This window comes from Schistocerca piceifrons, chromosome 5, assembly GCF_021461385.2.
Source record: "Schistocerca piceifrons isolate TAMUIC-IGC-003096 chromosome 5, iqSchPice1.1, whole genome shotgun sequence".
NCBI lineage: Eukaryota > Metazoa > Arthropoda > Insecta > Orthoptera > Acrididae > Schistocerca > Schistocerca piceifrons.
Window position 1 is genome coordinate 115150803 of NC_060142.1, and position 20785 is coordinate 115171587.

General features: G+C 42.6%; 1 protein-coding gene across 2 annotated transcripts in view; it reads right to left on the reverse strand.

Moving 5' to 3' along the window:
* The window catches only part of LOC124798044 (leucine-rich PPR motif-containing protein, mitochondrial-like), a 175122-nt gene that overhangs the window by 46496 nt on the left and 107841 nt on the right, over positions 1-20785 (reverse strand). For both annotated transcript variants that reach the window (XM_047261265.1, XM_047261264.1), the window contains exons 11-13: positions 9303-9443; positions 8150-8345; positions 7835-8045 (exon numbers count right to left, since the gene is read on the reverse strand). In XM_047261265.1, the coding sequence (XP_047117221.1) occupies positions 7835-8045; positions 8150-8345; positions 9303-9443 (548 nt within the window). The remainder of the gene's footprint in view (positions 1-7834; positions 8046-8149; positions 8346-9302; positions 9444-20785) is intronic.

The following is a 20785-nucleotide window of genomic DNA, read 5'->3' on the forward strand; positions in this document are numbered from 1 at the left end:
TTCAGTAAAACATTCATCCACTGTATTTAATTTCATCAAGTGTTCCAGCGGTCACTTGAATTATTGGTTTTAGAAAAGAAATTGTGTGAGGTTTTTGTGGTATTATTTATGGTTTAGTAGTATTAATAAAAGCAGTTCCTTTCTTAGCAGAGTGCGAAATTCAAGACCACTACTGTTAGTTCTTTAAATAGTTCTTGTGTAGTAACTGGACTTAGGTAACATAGACATTTAGTTTTTTCACTAAATGTTAGCATTTTGCCACGAGTGAGAAGTGTGGGCTCTGTCATAGGTTTTTGAGTAATGGTTTACTGTGTGAGATTTGTTCCAAATATTTTCATTGGAAGGAATGCAGTGGGGAAGGCAATGGGCATTCTAGAGTGATCCTTTCCAGAGCAGGAATGTAAAATCTGCGCCCTCCAGGTGCAGTTACAAAACACATAGGAGGACTAGATAGGATGAGGAGGGTGAAGGGCACTGGAAAATGGGAACTGGCAGTTGGTAAGAAGACAGCAGCGAAGAGGAGGAGGAGGAGGAGGACGAGGAGGAGGAGATATTCAGACCCCCCCCCCCCCCCTTGTACTTTGCATATTATCAATAGACTTGACCAACTGTCAGAGGTTAGTGGAGAGGAGCCTCTTGTAGCTGTAGATGTAGGTGTAGGAAACATACAGTAGTCCTCAGCAGTTAGGAAGCCTAAGTCAGTTGGAATCGGGCAGTGATTGTGGGTGGAGCAGGGAACTGTCTTGATAGGGACAGGGAGTATGATGTAGCTGGTGACCTGGTAAAGATACCTACTCAAACAGGTGGCTCAAATGTACACTTCATGCAACTGTTTCAGCATCACGATCAACCACATCTTAATGCTGCTATTAGGTATGTTAATGTGGTGCTGGAGAAGGTGCTAATAGTGGAGGGCATGGCTCACATTGCATTGCTGCCAGTTGAGTCTATCAATAGATCAGTTTTACTAGGCATGGCTTGCACCTCAGGAGGTATGGGAAGTGGAGGCTGGCAAAGCTTATAGGTGACAGTGTAGTGGGCGGTGGTGGGATCACCCATGGGAAAATTCCTGTAGTAGTTGGTGTTAGAACTGCATCTTTTTTAGACTGAAGTCAGCTGATAGGTACCCCTGCTTATAGGAAGTCTTTCTAACACAGTAATCACATTCAAAGAAAGTCAGGTATCTAAGCAGTGAAGGAATTTGCATATTTTATCAAAATATAAGAGGTATTACAGATTAGCTGGCTGTTTTACAAGGAGTTCTTTGAGGAGTGGGGGAGTGGCCATGTACGTAAAAACCAGTATTCCATTTGAATCTGTAGACATGTCAAGTGCCCTGATCAGATATTTGAATGTTGTGCAGGGACAATTGAATTTAGTGATACTAGACAGCTAATTGTTGTTTTTATAGGTTCCATAACTCTGACTTCAGAGCATTTCTGCTCAAGCTAGGGAGGGTTCTTGGTTCACTTTATAGGAAGTACCAAAAATCACTTGTATGTGGTGACTTCAACATTAATTTTGTATGTGACTATGTAAGAAAAAGGATGTTGGTAGATATAAATTCATATGGCCCAAAGTTTCCAACCAGGGTGCAGGGGAACAATAGCATAGCCATAGACAATATTCTTCATTACTAGATCACCATTCTGTTAGTAAAAGGGTGAATCGCCTTTCAGACCATGATGCACAAATTTTAACGCTAAAGGTTTTTGTACCCAAACAAATGTTATATATAATTATGAACTGTGCAGAAAAGATAATCCAATGGCAATAGAGTTTTTTAAACCTCATTAAGGAAGAAGAGAGGAAGGATGTTTATAGTGCCAATTACGTAGATGACAAATTTAATGCTTTCCATAACACATTTCTCATCCTCTTTGAAAGTTGCTTTCCATTAGAACATTTGAAACAGGATACTAGCAGTAAAAAGCAGCCTGAATGGCTGACTAGTGGGATAAGGATATCATGTAAAACAAAGTGGGAATTGTATCAAAATGTTAGAAATAGTCACAATCGAGCTACAGTAGCACATTACAAACAGTATTGTAAGGTGCTTAAAAATGTTATTAGGAAGGCAAATAGTATGTAGTACACCAACAAAATAGCTAATTCAGAGGATAAAATTAAAACCATATGGTCAGTCATGAAGGAAGTGACTGATCAGCAGCAAAGGGTCAACGATATGAAGTCAGTTCGTAACAAAAGTGTTTCTGTTACTGATAAGTCAGATGTATGTACAGTATTTAGCAATCTTTTCCTGGGCATTGCTGGTAAATTAAACAAAAGCTTAGTTTCTATAGGGAATCATATAACTCTCTTGGAAAATGTCTTTCTGAGACTGATGTCTGAAATACTCCTCTGTGATACTGACAAGAGAGAGATTAAGTCAATAATTACATCACTGAAGATTAAGGGCTTTCATGGACATGATGGAGTACCTAGTAATTGTAATATTTCCTTTAACAATGGTCAGTTTCCTGAAAGATTGAAGTACTCAGTAGTACAGCCGCTGCATAAAAAGGGAGAAAGAGATAATGTAGACAGCTTTTGACCTATTTCTATGCCATCAGTGTTTGCTAAAGCGACTGAAAAGGTTGTGCATGTAAGGATAATTGATCATTTCACTTCACATAATTTGCTACCAAATGTACAGTTTGGTTTTAGAAGTGGTTTAAGTATTGAAAATGCTATATTCTCTTTTCTCTGTGAGCTACTGGATGGATTAAGCCAAAGGTATCGAACACTAGGCATCTTTTCTGACTTAACTAAGGCTTTTGATTGTGTTGATCACAAAATGTTGCACCAGAAGTTGGACCATTACGGAATACGGGGAGTAGTTCACAATTGGTTCACCTCTTACTTTAACAACATACAGCAAAAGGTCATTGTCTACCGTGTTGAGATTGGTTATGACGTGGGGCCTGATTGGAGCATGGTTAAATGGGGGGTGTCCCAGGGACCAGTGCTGGGGCCACTCCTGTTCCTTATTTACATATATACATCAAAAAAAGTTTCGCATCACCCCGGTTCCTAGAACTCCTGAAGAATAATGCTGACTGTTGTTACTGTATCACAGACACAGTCCCTTTGACTGTTCAGAGATGTCACCAAACCCACCCAACAATGTATACAACCATGCATGAGCAGCGCCTATTAGGCAGAGGGGGTCTGACAGCCGATCAGTTCCAGTCATTCCACCAGGAAGGAGGTACATGGCTCATGTTGTCTGTAGTTCAACTATGCCTAGACGGTCAGTACCGCGGTTTGATCGCGTCCGCATTGTTACTTTGTGCCAGGAAGGGCTCTCAACAAGGGAAGTGTCCAGGCGTCTGGCAGTGAACCAAAGCGTTGTTCGGACATGGAGGAGTTAGAGAGAAACAGGAACTGTCAATGACATGCCTCGCTCAGGCCGCCCAGGGGATGACTGCTACTTACAGATTATGGCTCGGAGGAACCCTGACAGCAATGCCACCATGTTGAATAATGCTTTTCGTGCAGCCACAGGATGTCGTATTATGACTGAAACTGTACGTAATAGGCTGCACATGATGCACAACTTCACTCCTGACGTCCATGGCATTTTTGCAACCATGACACCATGCAGCGCAGTACAGATAGGCCCAGCAACATGCCGAATGGACTGCTCACGATTGGCATCATTCTCTTAACCGATGAATTTTTCATGTGCCTTGAACCAGACAATCATAGGAAAACGTGTCTGGAAACGTGTTTGGAGGCAACCTGGTCAGGCTGAACACCTTAGACACACTGTCCAGTGAGTGCAGCAAGGTGGAAGTCCCCTGCTGTTTTGGAGTGGTATTATGTGGGGCCGATGTACACCACTGGTGTTCATGGAAGGCGCCGTAACGGCTGTACGATATGTGAATGCCATCCTCCAGCCAATAGTGCAACCATATTGGCAGCATATTGGCGAGGTATTAATCTCCATGGACGACAGTTCGCATTCCCATCATGCAAATCTTGTGAATGAATTCCTTCAGGATAACAACATCGCGCGACTATAGTGGATAACATGTTCTCCAGACATGAACCCTACCAAACACGCCTGGGATAGATTGAACAGGGCTGTTTATGGACGATGTGACCCAACCACTGTAAGGGATCTACGCCGAATGCCGTTGAGGAGTGAGAAAATCTGGACAACAGTGCCTTGATGAACTTATGGATAATATGCCACGACGAATCCAGGCATGCATCAATGCAAGAGGAGGTGCTACTGGGCATTAGAGGTACTGGTGAGTACAGCATTCTGGACCACCACCTGTGAAGATCTCGCTGTATGGTGGTACAACATGCAATGTGTGGTTTTTATGAGCAATAAAAAGGGCGGAAATGATGTTTATATTGATCTCTATTCCAATTTTCTGTACAGGTTCTGGAACTCTCGGAGCCGAGGTGACGCAAAATTTTTTTTGATGTGTGTAAATGATATGCCCTCCAGTATTACAAGGTGGTTATAAAATATTTCTGTTTGCTGATGACACTAGCTTGGTAGTAAAGGATGCTGTGTGCAATGTTGACACTTTTTCAAATAGCACAGCTCAAGACATACATTAAAGGCTTGTAGAAAACAAACTAACACTAAATCACAGTAAGACTCTGTTTTTACAGTTTATAACACACAATTCAACAAAACCCGACTTTTTGATTTCACAGAATGGACAAATGATTAGCGAAACTGAACAGTTCAAATTTCTAGGTGGTCAGATAGATAGTAAACTGTTATGGAAAGACCACATTCAGGATCTTGTTCAAAGACTTAATGCTGCCACTTTTACTATTTGAATAGTATGTGAAGTAAGTGATAGTCCAACACGAAAAACAGTCTACTTTGCTAATTTTCATTTGCTTATGATGTATGATATTATATTTCAGGGCAATTCTTCCCATTCTCAAAGGATAATATTGGCTCAGAAATGGGCAGTTCAGGCAGCAAGTGATCTAAGTTCACGAAGCTCTTGTCAACCCCTGTTCATTAGTTTGGGTATTCTGTCATTGGCCTCTCATACATATACTCTTATTTCTTGTTACCAATATAAGGTTATTTCCAAGAATTAGCAGCTTTCACTCAGTTAATACTAGGCAGAAATGTAATTGCATTTGGATCACACTTCTTTGCCTCTTGTGCAGAAAGACGTGCAGTATACTTCTGCATCTGTTTTAAGGATACACAAATCTTCAGTTATCCACGCGATTTCAAACTGAAACTGAAGAGTTTCCTCAAAGGTCACTCCTTCGATTCTGTTAAGGAGTTCCTTGAAAAATTAACCTGATTCTTGTGTTATATGATTGATTGCATTCATATAAACTTATGGCTTATCTTTTTTTGTTCATAAACATTTTATTTTATCTGTTATTACTTTTATGTTGTAATTTCAAGTTCCAAGACCTTGGAGATTTGCTCCTCAAGTTGGTTCTATGGTACAAGACATATAAAATAAAAAGCTGTATTACCTGGTAGTGGTTATGCTAATGGATGTTGGCAAGATGAAAGGACATGTTAAACAGAAAGTTCCCATCTTCAGGGTTTGTGAAACACTTGACACGTAGTATGATACAAATGAGTCATTTAGTATAGACGCCACTACAGTCTGCTGAAGGGTGTGTCCAGAAATTAGGTTCTGTACATTCCCAAGGCAGACTATCCTGTGTTCATTCAAGCATTAAGCTAGTTTGGTGGTGGTGATCCTTATATAGACAGCTGTGCAGCAAACTCAACTCAGTATGAGATTTACTTTTATTCAACTACACATCTGATACTTTAAAAAAAGCACACCCACATCGTCCAGTAACCCTTAGGCCTTGAAGAGTGTGTTTGTGATAACAACAATGAAAGTCAACAATGGAAAGACCAGGATGGAATAACAACAATATGAAAAAACAATATTATGAAAAGGATAGACTGCTATTCCTCACAGAGAGGAGATGTTGAGTCAACAATCCACTTACTATTCTCCAGCGCATTACTTTACTGCCTTTTACTTCCTCTTCTTTTCTGTGATTTACCTGTCGCCATCCAAATCACACACGCTCTGTCATATGAGCCACACAAGCACAACTCACACACACATGGCCACTGTCTCCAACAACTGAGATCCAGTGGGAAGCTTGACTGTTCAGCAGTCTTTTCATTGTGTCTGTCTGTGACTCAACACTTCCTCTATGTGGGCAGTAGCAACCTATCCTTTTCACACTGTAATTACGAAAGTATTCCGACATTTTATTACCATTCCCTATTTATTAGGCAATCATCTAAATAATGCTGATGATTAAATCTGTTTGACTGGTTAGCAAATAGGTTTACAGGATACACAAAGAGACTAACTGTGTACACAAGAGAATTCATAATAATTTAAGTAAATCAGTGATGCAGACTGTGCAACCTTGAAAGAGTTGTTTGCAGACCTGGTGTCATGTTGTAATGGACTTATGAAGGCTAATAATTTAATTATTATGTTTTCTAATAATTTAAACATTTTGGGTGATTTTGCACTGACATCGTTTGCCTAATGAGAGAGCTGTGTCATGAGGACAGCCCCTCAGTGTGCTACTCACAAGGGCTTCTAGCACTTATCGGTGATCAAAGCAAAACTGATGTCTCTATATTAGAATAAAATTTAATAAAACCGCTTGGTGCATGTATATTTATGTTTTATGTGTTAATTTTGTGATATTCCATCATATTTATGTGCATTTTAGATGGTTTATACCATGTAAATAAACTGTGTGTAATTCTGTAATGCCCACAACAACAAGTGGTAGCCGGCCGCGGTGGTCTAGCGGTTCTAGGCGCGCAGTCCGGAACCGCACGACTGCTACGGTCGCAGGTTCGAATCCTGCCTCGGGCATGGATGTGTGTGATGTCCTTAGGTTAGTTAGGTTTAACTAGTTCTAAGTTCTAGGGGACTAATGACCTCAGCAGTTGAGTCCCATAGTGCTCAGAGCCATTTTGAACAAGTGGTAGGCGCAATTACTGGAAGCAGAGTTACCTACCCAGCTTATTTTCACTCAAACAGTGTCCTATGGGGACTATAAATAACTGGTTTCAAAAGCACTGCACGAAGTTCACATTATTCACTGTAAACTGTCATTTATGTCGCAATGTGGGAACAGAAGGCAACAGGCAAAAGATTTTGTGGAATGATTACTTGTGAAAATATATTTAAATTGACAAAAGCTCGTTCAGTAACAGAAAATCTTAACATGATTTAATGTACGAAAGGGCAATGTATACTACACCACAATAAAAGACAATGTGTAAAACTCATTATTTCAAGATATATACATTTTGGAAACTATGTTAGTGTTACCTATTTAAAATTACAGCACCAGAATGAATGTCCAATAATAAAAGATATGATCAGTTTTAACTGTGGTGAGGAGGAGGGAGGGTGGGACAGTAACACCTTAGACCGTTACATGATAATCTTAGTTTTATCAGTATAGGATTCTGGTTTACACAGCATATATGCAGTCACAGACAAACATACAAGTCCTATTTGTATCTCCTATCTTGCCTGTTTATCCTTCCCCAACCCTCTCCCTTCTCAGAACACCAGATTTCTATAGGCACTGGGTATGTGTCACAAACTCGACTCTTTCTTATTACAATGGCTGGCTTCATTTATATGTCTTGCAGTGTCAAAGATGATAAACAGAATTATAACCTCTTTCACTTCCAAATTCTGTAGTATGGTCTAAAAATATCTTAATTTGTAAGAGGAAAAGTAAGCATAAAGTTCTCTTAAAATATATTAACAAAGTAATTAGTTTATGAGTATATGGCTCAATAAATTTTACTTTTGCTTACCAATTTAAGTAGGTTCTAATGACAGCACCTAAGAGAACATTTGTCACTGAACAGTAACCGAGACGGGCCAATTGTTCTAACATTCTCTTAGTAATGTCTGGATTGTTCTTTTCTGCCACTGCGTTCAACAATTTAAAACAGTTACGTGATATTTCAGTTGTATTCCTGATTTTATGTGAAGATGCATAATTCTTCAGTACATGTAATGCATCTGTGAAGAAAGTAAATATCAATCTGTTGATTCTGCCTTCCCTCTAAAACCACAATCATTTGAAGAAAATAACAGCTATGACATCAGAAACTATTCAAACTTACCTGTTTCTTTTCCACAAGAAATAAGAAGAGTTGCATAATCTACAACCTTATACTCATCAAGTTTCAAGCCAGGAAATTCTTGCATTAAATGTGTGAAATATTTTTGTGCAGCTTCCAAATTTTTACATTTTACATGCACATCCAACAATGCAGCATACATTCCTGGAGAAAATTCATGGCCCGCTCTTTCAAATTCCTACAATCACCCAACAATCCTTCTCATTAATATTAAAAGAATGTTGTATAAGGGGGTGATCAAAAAGTTTCCATCTGAAGGCCATACTATCCAGAGTTCGTATGCCAATCAATCAAAATCATTGTGATCACTGTGAGAAATGAGGCAATCATCCCACCAATGCACTAGGTTGAAGATACCCAGTTGGTAAAACATCGTCCTGCTGTGTCAAGAAGTCTATAACTACAACTGTCTGCTGTACATCCTCATCTGACAGGAACTGTCAAGTCTTCAAGGCCTTTTTCAAGGGACCAGTGGCGTGATAATCACATGGAGAGAGATCAGGACTATACAGTGGGCGTTCAAGTGTCTCCCACTTGAGTTCGCATAACATCTGCCTTACAACATTTGCGATATGGAGACGTTATCATGAAGCAGCAGCACCCTTAGTCATGCACCATACACATTCTTCATTCTCTGATGGATGACTACTGGTGTTTGTCCTTTGGTAAACAAGAAAAGAATAACATTAAGTTGGTCCTGTTAGGACAAATTTGGTGATAGCATCACCATAGTTCACCTTTCCACAATGACCTAACACATGTCAGGAAAACACAAATGTCACGCTAATCCCTTGCCTACATGCTGGTGCTTAGATAACCACATTGGAGTCATGCTATGTCACATACAAGCTGCAGCAACACCCTCAAACCAGAACTTTTTGATCGCCCCTTATAATATTAAACCAGCTTTAAAATATCAAGAGGGATGGCAAACATTTTGAGTAAATATTACAATTTTTAAGCAAAGGCCTCATGCAATGCTTACAGACTGAATACCTGAAGAACATACAGCGAATAGACATATTTTAAGGTTATAGAACAAGTCATATGAAGTATTTACAAAATGAATTAAGTTTTTACTGTCATTGAAAGAATTCATAATAAACTAAATTAATTGAAATAACAGTCCCAGTACCTTTTCAATCCTTGCAGCATTCTGACAATCACCTAGTTTACAATACATCTGCAACAGCCTTCGAAGCACACCGCGAGTGTTCATACTTTTAGATTTCAGTTCCAGTAAGTGGCATTCAAGTTCCTCCAGAGTCATCTCTCTCTGTTGTGAGCATTACATCCAAGATTATATGGAGCATGCAAAATAATATGTACATAACAGTATAATTAACACTTCAGATCCTTAAGAGATAAATAAATTAATTACATTACAACGCGAGAGAAGGAAAGATGCTGAGCCGCGATAGGCACAATAAAAAGATTCACACAATCACAGCTTTCGGCCATTACGGCCTTTGTCAGCAGTACACACACACACACACACACACACACACACACACACACACACACACACACTCATGCAAGCACAAATTGCACACACATCTGCTGTCTCAGAGAGCTGAAACTACACCGCGAGCAGCAGCATCAGTTCATGATGGGAGTGGCGACTGGGTGGGGGTAAGGAGGAGGCTGGGGTGGGGAGGGGGAGGGATATGGTGGGAGTGGTGAAGGGGGGAGGGGGTAAGTAGCGGAAAGGAGAGAAATAAAAATAAAAGAAATTAAAAGACTGGGTGTGGTGGTGAAATGATGGCTGTGTAGTGCTGGGGTGGGAACAGGGAGGGGGCTGGATGGGTGAGGACAGTGACTAACGAAGGTTGAGGCCAGGAGGGTTACGGGAACATAGGATGAATTGCAGGGAAAGTTCCCATCTGCGCAATTCAGAAAAGCTGGTGTTGGTGGGAAGGATCCATATGGCACAGGCTATGAAGCAGTCATTAAGATGAGGGGTATCATGTTTGGCAGCATGTTCAGCTAAAGGTGGTCCACTTGTTTTTTGGCCACAGTTTGTCGGTGGCTGTTCATGCGGACAGAGAGCTTGTTGATTATCATGCCTACATAGAATGCAGCACAGTGGTTGCAGCTTAGCTTGTAGATCACACGACCGGTTTCACAGGTAGCCCTGCCTTTGATGTAATAGGTAATGTTAGTGACTGGACTGGAGTAGGTGGTGTTAGAAGGATGTATAGGACAGGTCTTGCATCTAGGTCTATTACAGGGGTATGAGCCATGAGTTAAGGGATTGGGAGCAGGGGTTGTGTAAGCATGGAATTATTATATTCTTCTTGGAGTCTGAGGATATTTTGCTGTCTCATACATCTTGCTCACCAGCTGGATGAGTTTTGTCAGGGTTGGCTCTCCCAAGGCTATCAGTAGTTCTAATGGAATGTTGTCTACTCCCAGGGCCTTGTTTCGACTCAGGTCTTTCAGTGCTCTGCGAAACCCTTCACACAGTGTCATATCTCCCATTTCATCTTCATTTACGTCCTCTTCCATTTCCATAATATTACCCTCAAGTACATCGCCCTTGTATAGGCCCTCAATATAGTCCTTCCACCTTTCTGCCTTCCCTTCTTTTCTTAGAACTGGTTTTCCATCTGAGCTCTTGATACCATACAAGTTGTTCTCTTTTCTCCAAAGGTCTCTTTAATTTTCCTGTAGGCAGTATCCATCTTATCCCAAGTGATATATTGCATCTACATCCTTATATTTGTCCTGTAGCCATCACTGCTTAGCCATTGTGCACTTCCTGTCGACCTCATTTTTGAGACATTTGTTTTCCTTTTTGCCTGCTTCATTTACTACACTTTTATATTTTCTCCTTTCACATTTAAATTCAGTATCTCTTCTGTTACCCAAGGATTTCTACTAGCCCTCATCTTTTTACCCACTTGATCCTCTGCTGCCTTCACTATTTCATCTCTTCCATGTATTTCTTTCCCCAATTCTTGTCAATCATTCCCTAATGCTCTCTCTGAAACTCTCTACAACCTCTGGTTCTTTCAGTTTATCCGTGTCCCATCTCCTAAAATTACCACTATTTTGCATTTTCTTCAGTTTTAATCTGCAGTTCACAACCAATAGATTGTGGTCAGAGTCCACATCTGTCCCTGGAAACGTCTTACAATTCAAAACCTGGTTCTTAAATGTCTGTCTTACCATTATATAATATATCTCACACCTTCCAGTGTATCCAGATCTTTTCCACGTATACAACCTTCTTTCATGATTCTTAAACCTAGTGTTAGCTATGATTAAGTTACACTCTGTGCAAAATTCTACCAGGCAGCTTCCTCTTTCATTCCTTACCCCCATTCCACATTCACCTACTACTTTTTCTTCTCTTCCTTTTCCTACTATCAAATCCCAGTCCCCAATGACTATTTCGTCTCCCTTCACTACCTGAATAATTTCTTTTATCTCGTCATACATTTCTTCAACCTCTTTGCCATCTGCAGACCTAGTTGTCATATGAACTTGTCCTACTGTGGTAGGTGTGGGCTTCGACCCTATCTTTGCTACAATAATGCGTTCACTATGCTGTTCGTAGTAGCTTACCCGCACTCCTATATTTTTTATTCATTATTAAACCTACTCCTGTATTATCCCTATTTGATTTTGTATTTATAACCCTGTATTCACCTGACCAGAGGTCTTGTTCCTCTTTCCGTTAATTCCCACTATATCTAGTTTTAATGTATCCATTTCCCTTTTTAAATTTTCTAACCTACCAGCCCAATTAACGGATCTGACATTCCAAGCTCTGATCCGCACCTGGTAATACTAGTTTATAATTTACTTATTCTCTTATGACATAATGGAAATACAACTTATTTTGTTGAATTTTGAAATGTTTTAAAAAGTAAAGCTACCTTCCAGTACTCACACATGGTTAAATACTGTGATAGTGTATGTACAGTGAGTGGCTTGTGCAATCTCATTTGCGACTTATTTTATTTTGAGGCTAAATTTCTTAGCCTATTTTGGAATTTTTCTGTGGCATACTTTTTGGCTGAGACACTAATGAAAATAAAAGAGGAGAAGAGAGAACAAGAAACCTCCAGAGCAATTTAACCATGAACTACCAAAACTGTCTGTGAGATGTTTCCAACATGGAATAGGACAGTAAACAGAATTTACAAGCAACTGTACTAGCTTAAGTCATTCTTATTTCTTTCATGAGTTTATTTCTCACTTATCAATGTGACACCATTTATAACCATAATAATTATACTTATTGCGATAAGTATCAGTTCTTATATGCAAGGATATGGATTTATCTTTATTTTATTTCAATGAGACACTGGAAAGAGATGGGTTGAAAACAAGTAACAGAAGGAACAAAGGTATCTGTTCACCCCATCAGTTGAGGAGTTGACAGGCATGTAAACAACACTGAAAATGTTGCAAAGCTTTCACACAATGTCCTCCTTAGGAGTTACACACATTTTAACACATGTATGTTTAAGTCATCCCAACTGACTGTACAGTCCTGGCACTAGTGCAGAGGGAGTGAGGAAACACAAGACAAGAAGGCGTAGAAGGAAGATTTGTTGACAGCTCCGAGGGGGAGGTAGTGCAGGAATAGGATAAGAATGTGCCACTGGTGAGCCGACCTCGGTACCAGGTGGGGTGTTGCAAGTGGGAGACACTTAAGTAGAGGGAATGTTGGAAATGAGGGAAATATTTGGGGGGGGGGCAGAAAGGAGGAGGGGGGAGGGGAGGGGAGGGGAGGAGAGGAGGAGGTTAAATAGAAAGCAGAGGAAGATGGAGAAGTGTAGAAGCCACTGTAAAATTAGTAGGGTGAAGCGGGAGACATGGGGACAGGGATTTATATAAGTGTGGGTCACACTGTCAGAGATTAAGAGCCAGATGACTGCAGAAGCAAAGTACGTGCTGCAAGAAGAAATATTACCTATGTAATTCAGAGAAGCTGATATTAAAAGAGGGGGAGGGGTGGGATCCAGCTGGCACACGCTGTGAAGCAACTACTGAAATGGAGGAAGGTGTGTTCAACAGCATGACCTGCCACTGTGTAGTCAACTTTCATGTAGTTTGGTGCTGGTCATTCATTCAGGGGAATGGCTGATTAGTGATAAAGCCCATGTCACAGTCTGTGAAGTAATTGCAGCATGGTTGCCTTATGATACAAATGATTCACAAGAGGCCCTGCCTCTTGACAAAGTAGGCTATGTCAGTGACAGGACTGGAATAGGAGAGGATAGGATAGGATATGCTGTGTTGGTGGGTGCATGGAATAGGTCTTGGACCTAGGTATTCCACAAGTATATGACCTGCACAGCAAGGGTTTTGGAATACGATTGGTTGGTTGATTTGGAAGAGGGAATCAAACACTGAAGTCATCAGTCCCATGATCTATGATGGCAGAGATCAAGGGAATAACTACACAAACATTACAGTCCAGTGAAGGGGAAAGGATAACATGCAAACTGAAAGGGAAAAGGGATGTCAGGGGAGCAGGAAGAGGAAAGAACAGCAGGGGGGCGGGTGGAAATGGGGAGAGCAGGGGTGCCCCAGAAATGCTAGGTGGAGTGGGGCACCAGCACTGCCACTGTCCATATCATTATCACAATTCAATGGGGGCAACACCAAGGGAAGAAGACACAAGAAAAGAGGAAACAAAGCAGCACAACAGACCAGGCAAAATGTATGGAAGAGGTGGGGAGAAACTTGCCGGCATGGAGGCAAGGTCAAGGCCTCCGTAACCCAGGACTACACTAACTAAGGGACACAAAATTCCAGAGGAAAATTCAAGGACTTATACCTGAGAGTACAAACCAGTTTTGCAAAGAAGATGAAGGACAGATGTAACAATGTGAGGTTTTTTTTGCTAACATCCAAGACAAGGAAGGGGGGGAGGGCATATTTACAGTGGAGGACCATAAGGTGGGGGCAGTCCAGCAAAATGTGATGACCATGAGTGAGCCCCACAACTGCAAAGGGAAAGGGGGGGGGGGACAATAGGTGGGGTGGGGGGGGGGGGGCCGATTGAAGAGTAAAAACCCATGGGTCAACCTAGTATAGCCAAATACAAAGACGCCAGAGGAAGGTAGAGTCCTGTCGGGAGAGACAGAGGGAGGAACACCACATGGTGGGATTCTTCTCAATGGCATGAAGTTTATTAGATACAGTGCACCCTCCCAAGAGTCAGCCCATGATTGTGCAAAATGGGACTTCATGTAATGCCACAAATCCACCGCCCCCCCCCCCCCCCCCCCCATCTGCCCCTGGCCGGAGGGATCACTGACAACGGGGGTAGGTAGCCCCCTCCCAGCTGGATGGTCACCAAGTTCATTACCCAGGATACCTACGTGGCCAGGAACCCAAAGTAAGTCAACCAAACAAGCAGCATCACCAGGATCAGCGAGAAGGTCGTGGATGGCAGAGACCAGAGGTAGTGGGAAAAATACTGAGGAATAGTGTGAACACCACTCATTGAGTCCACATATATAACAAAACTCTGGTGAGGGAGGACAATTTAATAAAACAGAGCAATCAATGAATGGCCATCAATTCTGCAGTAAACATCTTACACATAGCAGGCAAGAGAGAGTGTTCCATACTAATAGAAGACTTGAAGGCATAGCCCACATGATCAGTGGATTTAGAGCCATCAGTGTAAAAAACAATGGTGTCCTGCAACTCCCGTAAGAGTGTTCAGAACAAACAATGGAACACCACTGGAGCGATGGAGGTTTTCTGACCCCAAGAGAGATCCATCCGAATCTGTGGCCGAGCAACAAACTGACAGCAGGGGCAGGGAGGAGGAGGGGGGGGGGGGGGATGGTCATGGCAGAATGTGGAGATGGAAGTCATGACAGAGAGAAGCGAGGTGGATCCCAACTGGTAAACGCACCTGAGAGCAGGCAGCGGGCAGGCAATGGCCCGAAGCCATGGGAAGAATAGAATAGGAGCAATGAGCAGGGGAAGAGGGCATAGGAAACCAGAAGCTGGGACCAATGAATCTAAAGGAGAGGGATCCCAGTGTCAACTAGAAGACTAGTGATAGGGCTAGTGTGAAAGGCACTGGTAACTAAACGGATATCACGAACCATGAACCATCTTTGTACCTGAGTGGAAGGGGAAGGTAATCCATAAACTTGACAATCATAGTCCAGAAGAGACAGAACTAATACCCAGTAAAGGCAGATAAGGATCGAACAATCTGCGCCCCAAGAGGTGTGGGCAAGGACGTGAAGAACATCGAGTTTACGAAAACAGACAACCTTCAGATCACGGATATGACACTACCAACTATGCTTGCTGTCAAAAAGAAGCTGTGGCGCGATAGTCAGCAATTGGGCATTGAGGTAGAGCTCCAGATCAGGATGGACCGTAGTTTGACAATAGAAATGCACCACCACTGACTGAAAGAGAGAGAATTGAAAACCGTGCAAGTGTGTCCAAGTGAAAGCACACCGGATGGCACTCTGATGTCTCCCAAGTGAGAGCTATCCCCAATACAGAAATCATCCTCATACAGGGTAGGTGTGACCAAAGGTCCAGCAGAGGCCATAAGTTCATTAATCATTATTAGAAAAAGAAGGACATATAATATGGAGCCCTGTGGAATACTATTCTCCTGGGTCCACAGAGAGCTGAGAACAGTGCCAACACACTCTAAACAACCGGTGGAACAGGAACTGGCGAATAAAAATTGGGAGGGGGCCCTGAAGAGCATGAGGAGGATGTGATGCTGTCAAGCTGTGCCATGGGCCTTAAGAAGATCTAAGAAAACTGCGACAAGCTGATGATGCTGAGGAAAGGCCTGACAAATTGTGGTTGCCAATCTAAGCAGATGATTGCTGAAAGCTGCACTGGTAAGGGGATAAAAGGTCAAGAGATTCAAGGACCCAATTGAGCCAATGAGCCATCATCTTTTCTAGTAACTCACAGGGGACACTGGTCCAGCTGATTGGCCAGTAAATATCAAGGAATGATGGATCCTTGCCAGGCTTCTCAGGAACCACAATGCTGTCTCTCCTTGGAGCCAAACAGGGTTAAACACCTGGAGGAGATACTGCTACTGGAGAGGACAGAGTGGTTGAAGTAATTGGTTATGGTGGGATCAGGGCCAGAGAAGAAAGTGGGGCCAGAAGAAGCGCCCATTCAGTAAAAGGTTCATTATAGGATTCTGCCTGACAAGGGGCAAAACATAAGCAAGATGCTTCAGCCCAGTGTTTCTGGAGGAGGAAGGTGGCTAGATAGGAGGCTGACACCGATGCTGTCACAAAATGGGTCACAAGGTGTTCTGCAAGAACTGATGGGTCTGCAGAGAGACCACCTGGAAGGGCAAGGCACAAAATGGATGAGTGCCATTGAGAACCTTGGAGGGTGCGGAGTGTAGACCACATACATGACAAAGGGACAGAAGACCCTGGAGAGGAGACAAAGCATTCCCAACACAGTCGCTTCCTCTGTTTAATTAAGTAATGGGCTTTGGTGCGAAGACATGACGGGTGGAGGACGTGCCGCCTGAGATGTTGCATGGAACGACGATGATCGAGGATGACAATGGCAATGCCTGTGCTCCACCATGGAACTGGCAGACAGCAAACAGGGCCTGTCGACCAGGGAACGGCAATGCCAGCAGTTCGGATTTCTTATCGGACAGATCAAGGACAACTTCATCAATACAACTTGACAAAGAAGGGGAAACATGCCCTGGGAGGTAGATAGAGGTCAATTAGCACCATGGAAAGCCCAGTAGGGTAACGTGGTCATTGGGAGGCAGGAAGGAAACTAGATAATCGGCAGGAAGTAGTCACTGTCACAGAAGCCATAGTGTGGTGACCAGTGTAGGGAAGGAAGAAGGGAAGCGGAAGAGAGTGGAAGATGAATGGTAGAGAAGGTGCCACATGTGGCACTAAAATGAGTATGGGAACTGCCATCAAGGAGGAAGAGGTTGTGGTCTGCAAGAAACTGGTCAATGAGGAGCCCCTGACTAGACGAGAAAGCGCAGCCCCACAAAGGGTGATGGGAATTAAAATCCCCAAGGAAGAGGAAGAGACGGGGGAGTTGCTGAAGGAGAGCAGTTAGGGCAGCAGATGCAGGTGGCCTGTCAAGAGGGAGGTAGGAATTGCAAACTGTGACGGCTGAGTCCAAGTGGACTGCTTCCAATGGGGTACGATTTGTGATCGATAAACTAACAATATCCATACAGACCAATGTGCAGATGCCACAAGAAGGACCAACTCAGGTCCAAAATAAAGCACGGAACCCACAAAAAGTCGGTGAGGGAGCATCAGAAAATGAGATTCCTGGAGGGTGACACAAGATGCCGAGTAAAAGGCAATAAGGGATTGAAATTCTGGGAGGTGACAGTGGTGTCCATTACAGCTCCATTGAATAATCACAGAGCAGGTACCCAAATGGGATGTGAAAGGGCTGTAGCCAATTGCTCCAAGGATCACAATTTGTCACCAATGATGATGGGGTGATACCCAAAAATAAGATGACAGACTAAGGTTGTGATGGGGGAGATGGCATCTCTGAGCGCAACGGGAGGGCCTTGTCCTGAGACTTATGTTTCTTCTTCTTCTTCTTCTACTTCTTCTTCTTCTCCTCCTCTTTCACAGGTTGAAGAGAGCAGGGCACAAAAGGAGAGTGGGCTTAAGTTCTGAAACTGAAACAGGGCAAGCAAACTTGAGGGGCGCAGACTGTATGTCCTGTGCCCGAGTTGTGGTAGCAGGCCTCAGGCCTGAGAGATGCCGGGGGTAGGGGCCCCAGGAGGGAGCCCCACCACTAGCGGGTGCCAAAGAAAGGGGGCACTTCTTCAGGCAGAGAGGGAGAGTGCATCCATATCTACATCTACATCTACATCCATACTCTGCAAGCCACCTGACAGTGTGTGGCGGAGGGTACCTTGAGTACCTCTATCGGTTCTCCCTTCTGTTCCAGTCTCGTATTGTTCGTGGGAAGAAGGATTGTCGGTATGCCTCTGTATGGGCTCTAATCTCTCTGATTTTATCCTCATGCTCTCTTTGTGAGATATACGTAGGAGTGAGCAATATACTGCTTGACTCCTCGGTGAAGGTATGTTCTCAAAACATCAACAAAAGCCCGTACCAAGCTACTGAGCGTCTGTCCTGCAGAGTCTTCCACTGGAGTTTATCTATCATCTCCGTAACGCTTTCGCGATTACTAAATGATCCTGTAACGAAGCGCGCTGCTCTCCGTTGGATCTTCTCTATCTCTTCTATCAATCCTATCTGGTACGGATCCCACACTGCTGAGCAGTATTCAAGCAGTGGGCGAACAAGCGTACTGTAACCTACATCCTTTGTTTTCGGATTGCATTTCCTTAGGATTCTTACAATGAATCTCAGTCTGGCATCTGCTTTACCGACGATCAACTTTATATGATCATTCCATTTTAAATCACTCCTAATGCCTACTCCCAGATAATTTATGGAATTAACTGCTTCCAGTTGCTTACCTGCTATATTGTAGCTAAATGATAAGGGATCTTTCTTTCTGTGTATTCGCAGCACATTACACTTGTCCTCATTGAGATTCAACTGCCATTCCCTGCACCATGCATCAATTCGCTGCAGATCCTCCTGCATTTCAGTACAATTTTCCATTGTTACAACCTCTCGATATACCACAGCATCACCCGCAAAAAGCCTCAGTGAACTTCCGATGTCATCCACAAGGTCATTTATGTATATTGTGAATAGCAGCGGTCCTACGACACTCCCCTGCGGCACACCTGAAATCACTCTTACTTCGGAAGACTTCTCTCCACTGAGAATGACATGCTGCATTCTATTATCCAGGAACGCTTAAATCCAATCACACAACTGGTCTGACAGTCCATATGCTCTTACTTTATTCATTAAACGACTGTTGGGAACTGTATCGAATGCCTTGCGGAAGTCAAGAAACACGGCATCTACCTGGGAACCCGTGTCTATGGCCCTCCGAGTCTTCTGGACGAATAGCGCGAGCTGGGTTTCACACGATTGTCTTTTTCGAAACCCTTGCTGATTCCTACAGAGTAGATTTCTAGTCTCCAGGAAAGTCATTATACTCGAACATAATACGGGTTCCAAAATTCTACAACTGATCGACGTTAGAGATATAGGTCTATAGTTCTGCACATCTGTTCGACCTCCCTTCTTGAAAATGGGGATGACCTATGCTCTGAGCACTATGGGACTCAACATCTTAGGTCATAAGTCAGATGACCTATGCCCTTTTCCAATCCTTTGGAATGCTACGTTCTTCTAGAGACCTACGGTACACCGCTGCAAGAAGGGGGGCAAGTTCCTTAGCGTACTCTGTGTAAAATCGAACTGGTATCCTATCAGGTCCAGCGGCCTTTCCTCTTTTGAGCGATTTTAATTGTTTCTCTATCCCTCTGTCGTCTATTTCGATATCTACCATTTTACCATCTGTGCGACAATCTAGAGAAGGAACTACAGTGCAGTCTTCCTCTGTGAAACAGTTTTGGAAAAAGACATTTAGTATTTCGGCCTTTAGTGTGTCATCCATTGTTTCAGCACCATTTTGGTCACAGAGTGTCTGGACATTTTGTTTTGATCCACCTACCGCTTTGACATAAGGCCAAAATTTCTTAGGATTTTCTGCCAAGTCAGTACATAGAACTTTACTTTCAAATTCATTGAACGCCTCTCGCATAGCCCTCCCCACATTACATTTCGCTTCGCGTAATTTTTGTTTGTCTGCAAGGCTTTGGCTATGTTTATGTTTGCTGTGAAGTTCCCTTTGCTTCCGCAGCAGTTTTCTAACTCAGTTGTTGTACCACGGTGGCTCTTTTCCATCTCTTACAATCTTGCTTGGCACATACTCATCTAACGCATATTGTACTATGGTTTTGAACTTTGTCCACTGATCCTCAACACTATCTGCACTTGAGACAAAACTTTTGTGTTGAGACATCAGGTACTCTGAAATCTGCTTTTTGTCACTTTTGGTGAACAGAAAAATCTTCCTACCTTTTTTTTATATTTCTATTTATGGCTGAAATCATCGATGCAGTAACTGCTTTATCATCACTGATTCCCTGTTCTGTGTCAACTGTTTCAAATAGTTCAGGTCTGTTTGTCACCAGAAGGTCTAATATGTTACCACCACGAGCCAGTTCTCTGTTTAACTGCTCAAGGTAGATTTCAGATAAAGCACTTAAAAAAAATTCACTGGATTCTTTGTCCCTGCCACCCGCTATGAAAGTTTAAGTCTCCCAGTCTATATCCGGCAAATTAAAATCTCCACCCAGAACTATAACATGGTGGGAAAATCTACTCGAAATATTTTCCAAATTATCCTTCAGGTGCTCAGCCATAACAGCTGCTGAGCCAGAGGGCCTATAGAGACATCCAATTACCATGTCTGAACCTGCTTTAACCGTGACCTTCACCCAAATTATTTCCCATTTTGGATCTCCGTCAATTTCCTTCGATACTATTGCACTTCTTATCGCTATAAACACGCCTCCCCCTTCACTGTCCAGCGTGTCTCTGTGGTATACATTCCAATCTGAGTTTAGAATTTCATTACTGTTTACATCTGGTTTCAGCCAACTTTCTGTCCCTAGTACTATGTAGGCATTGTGACCGT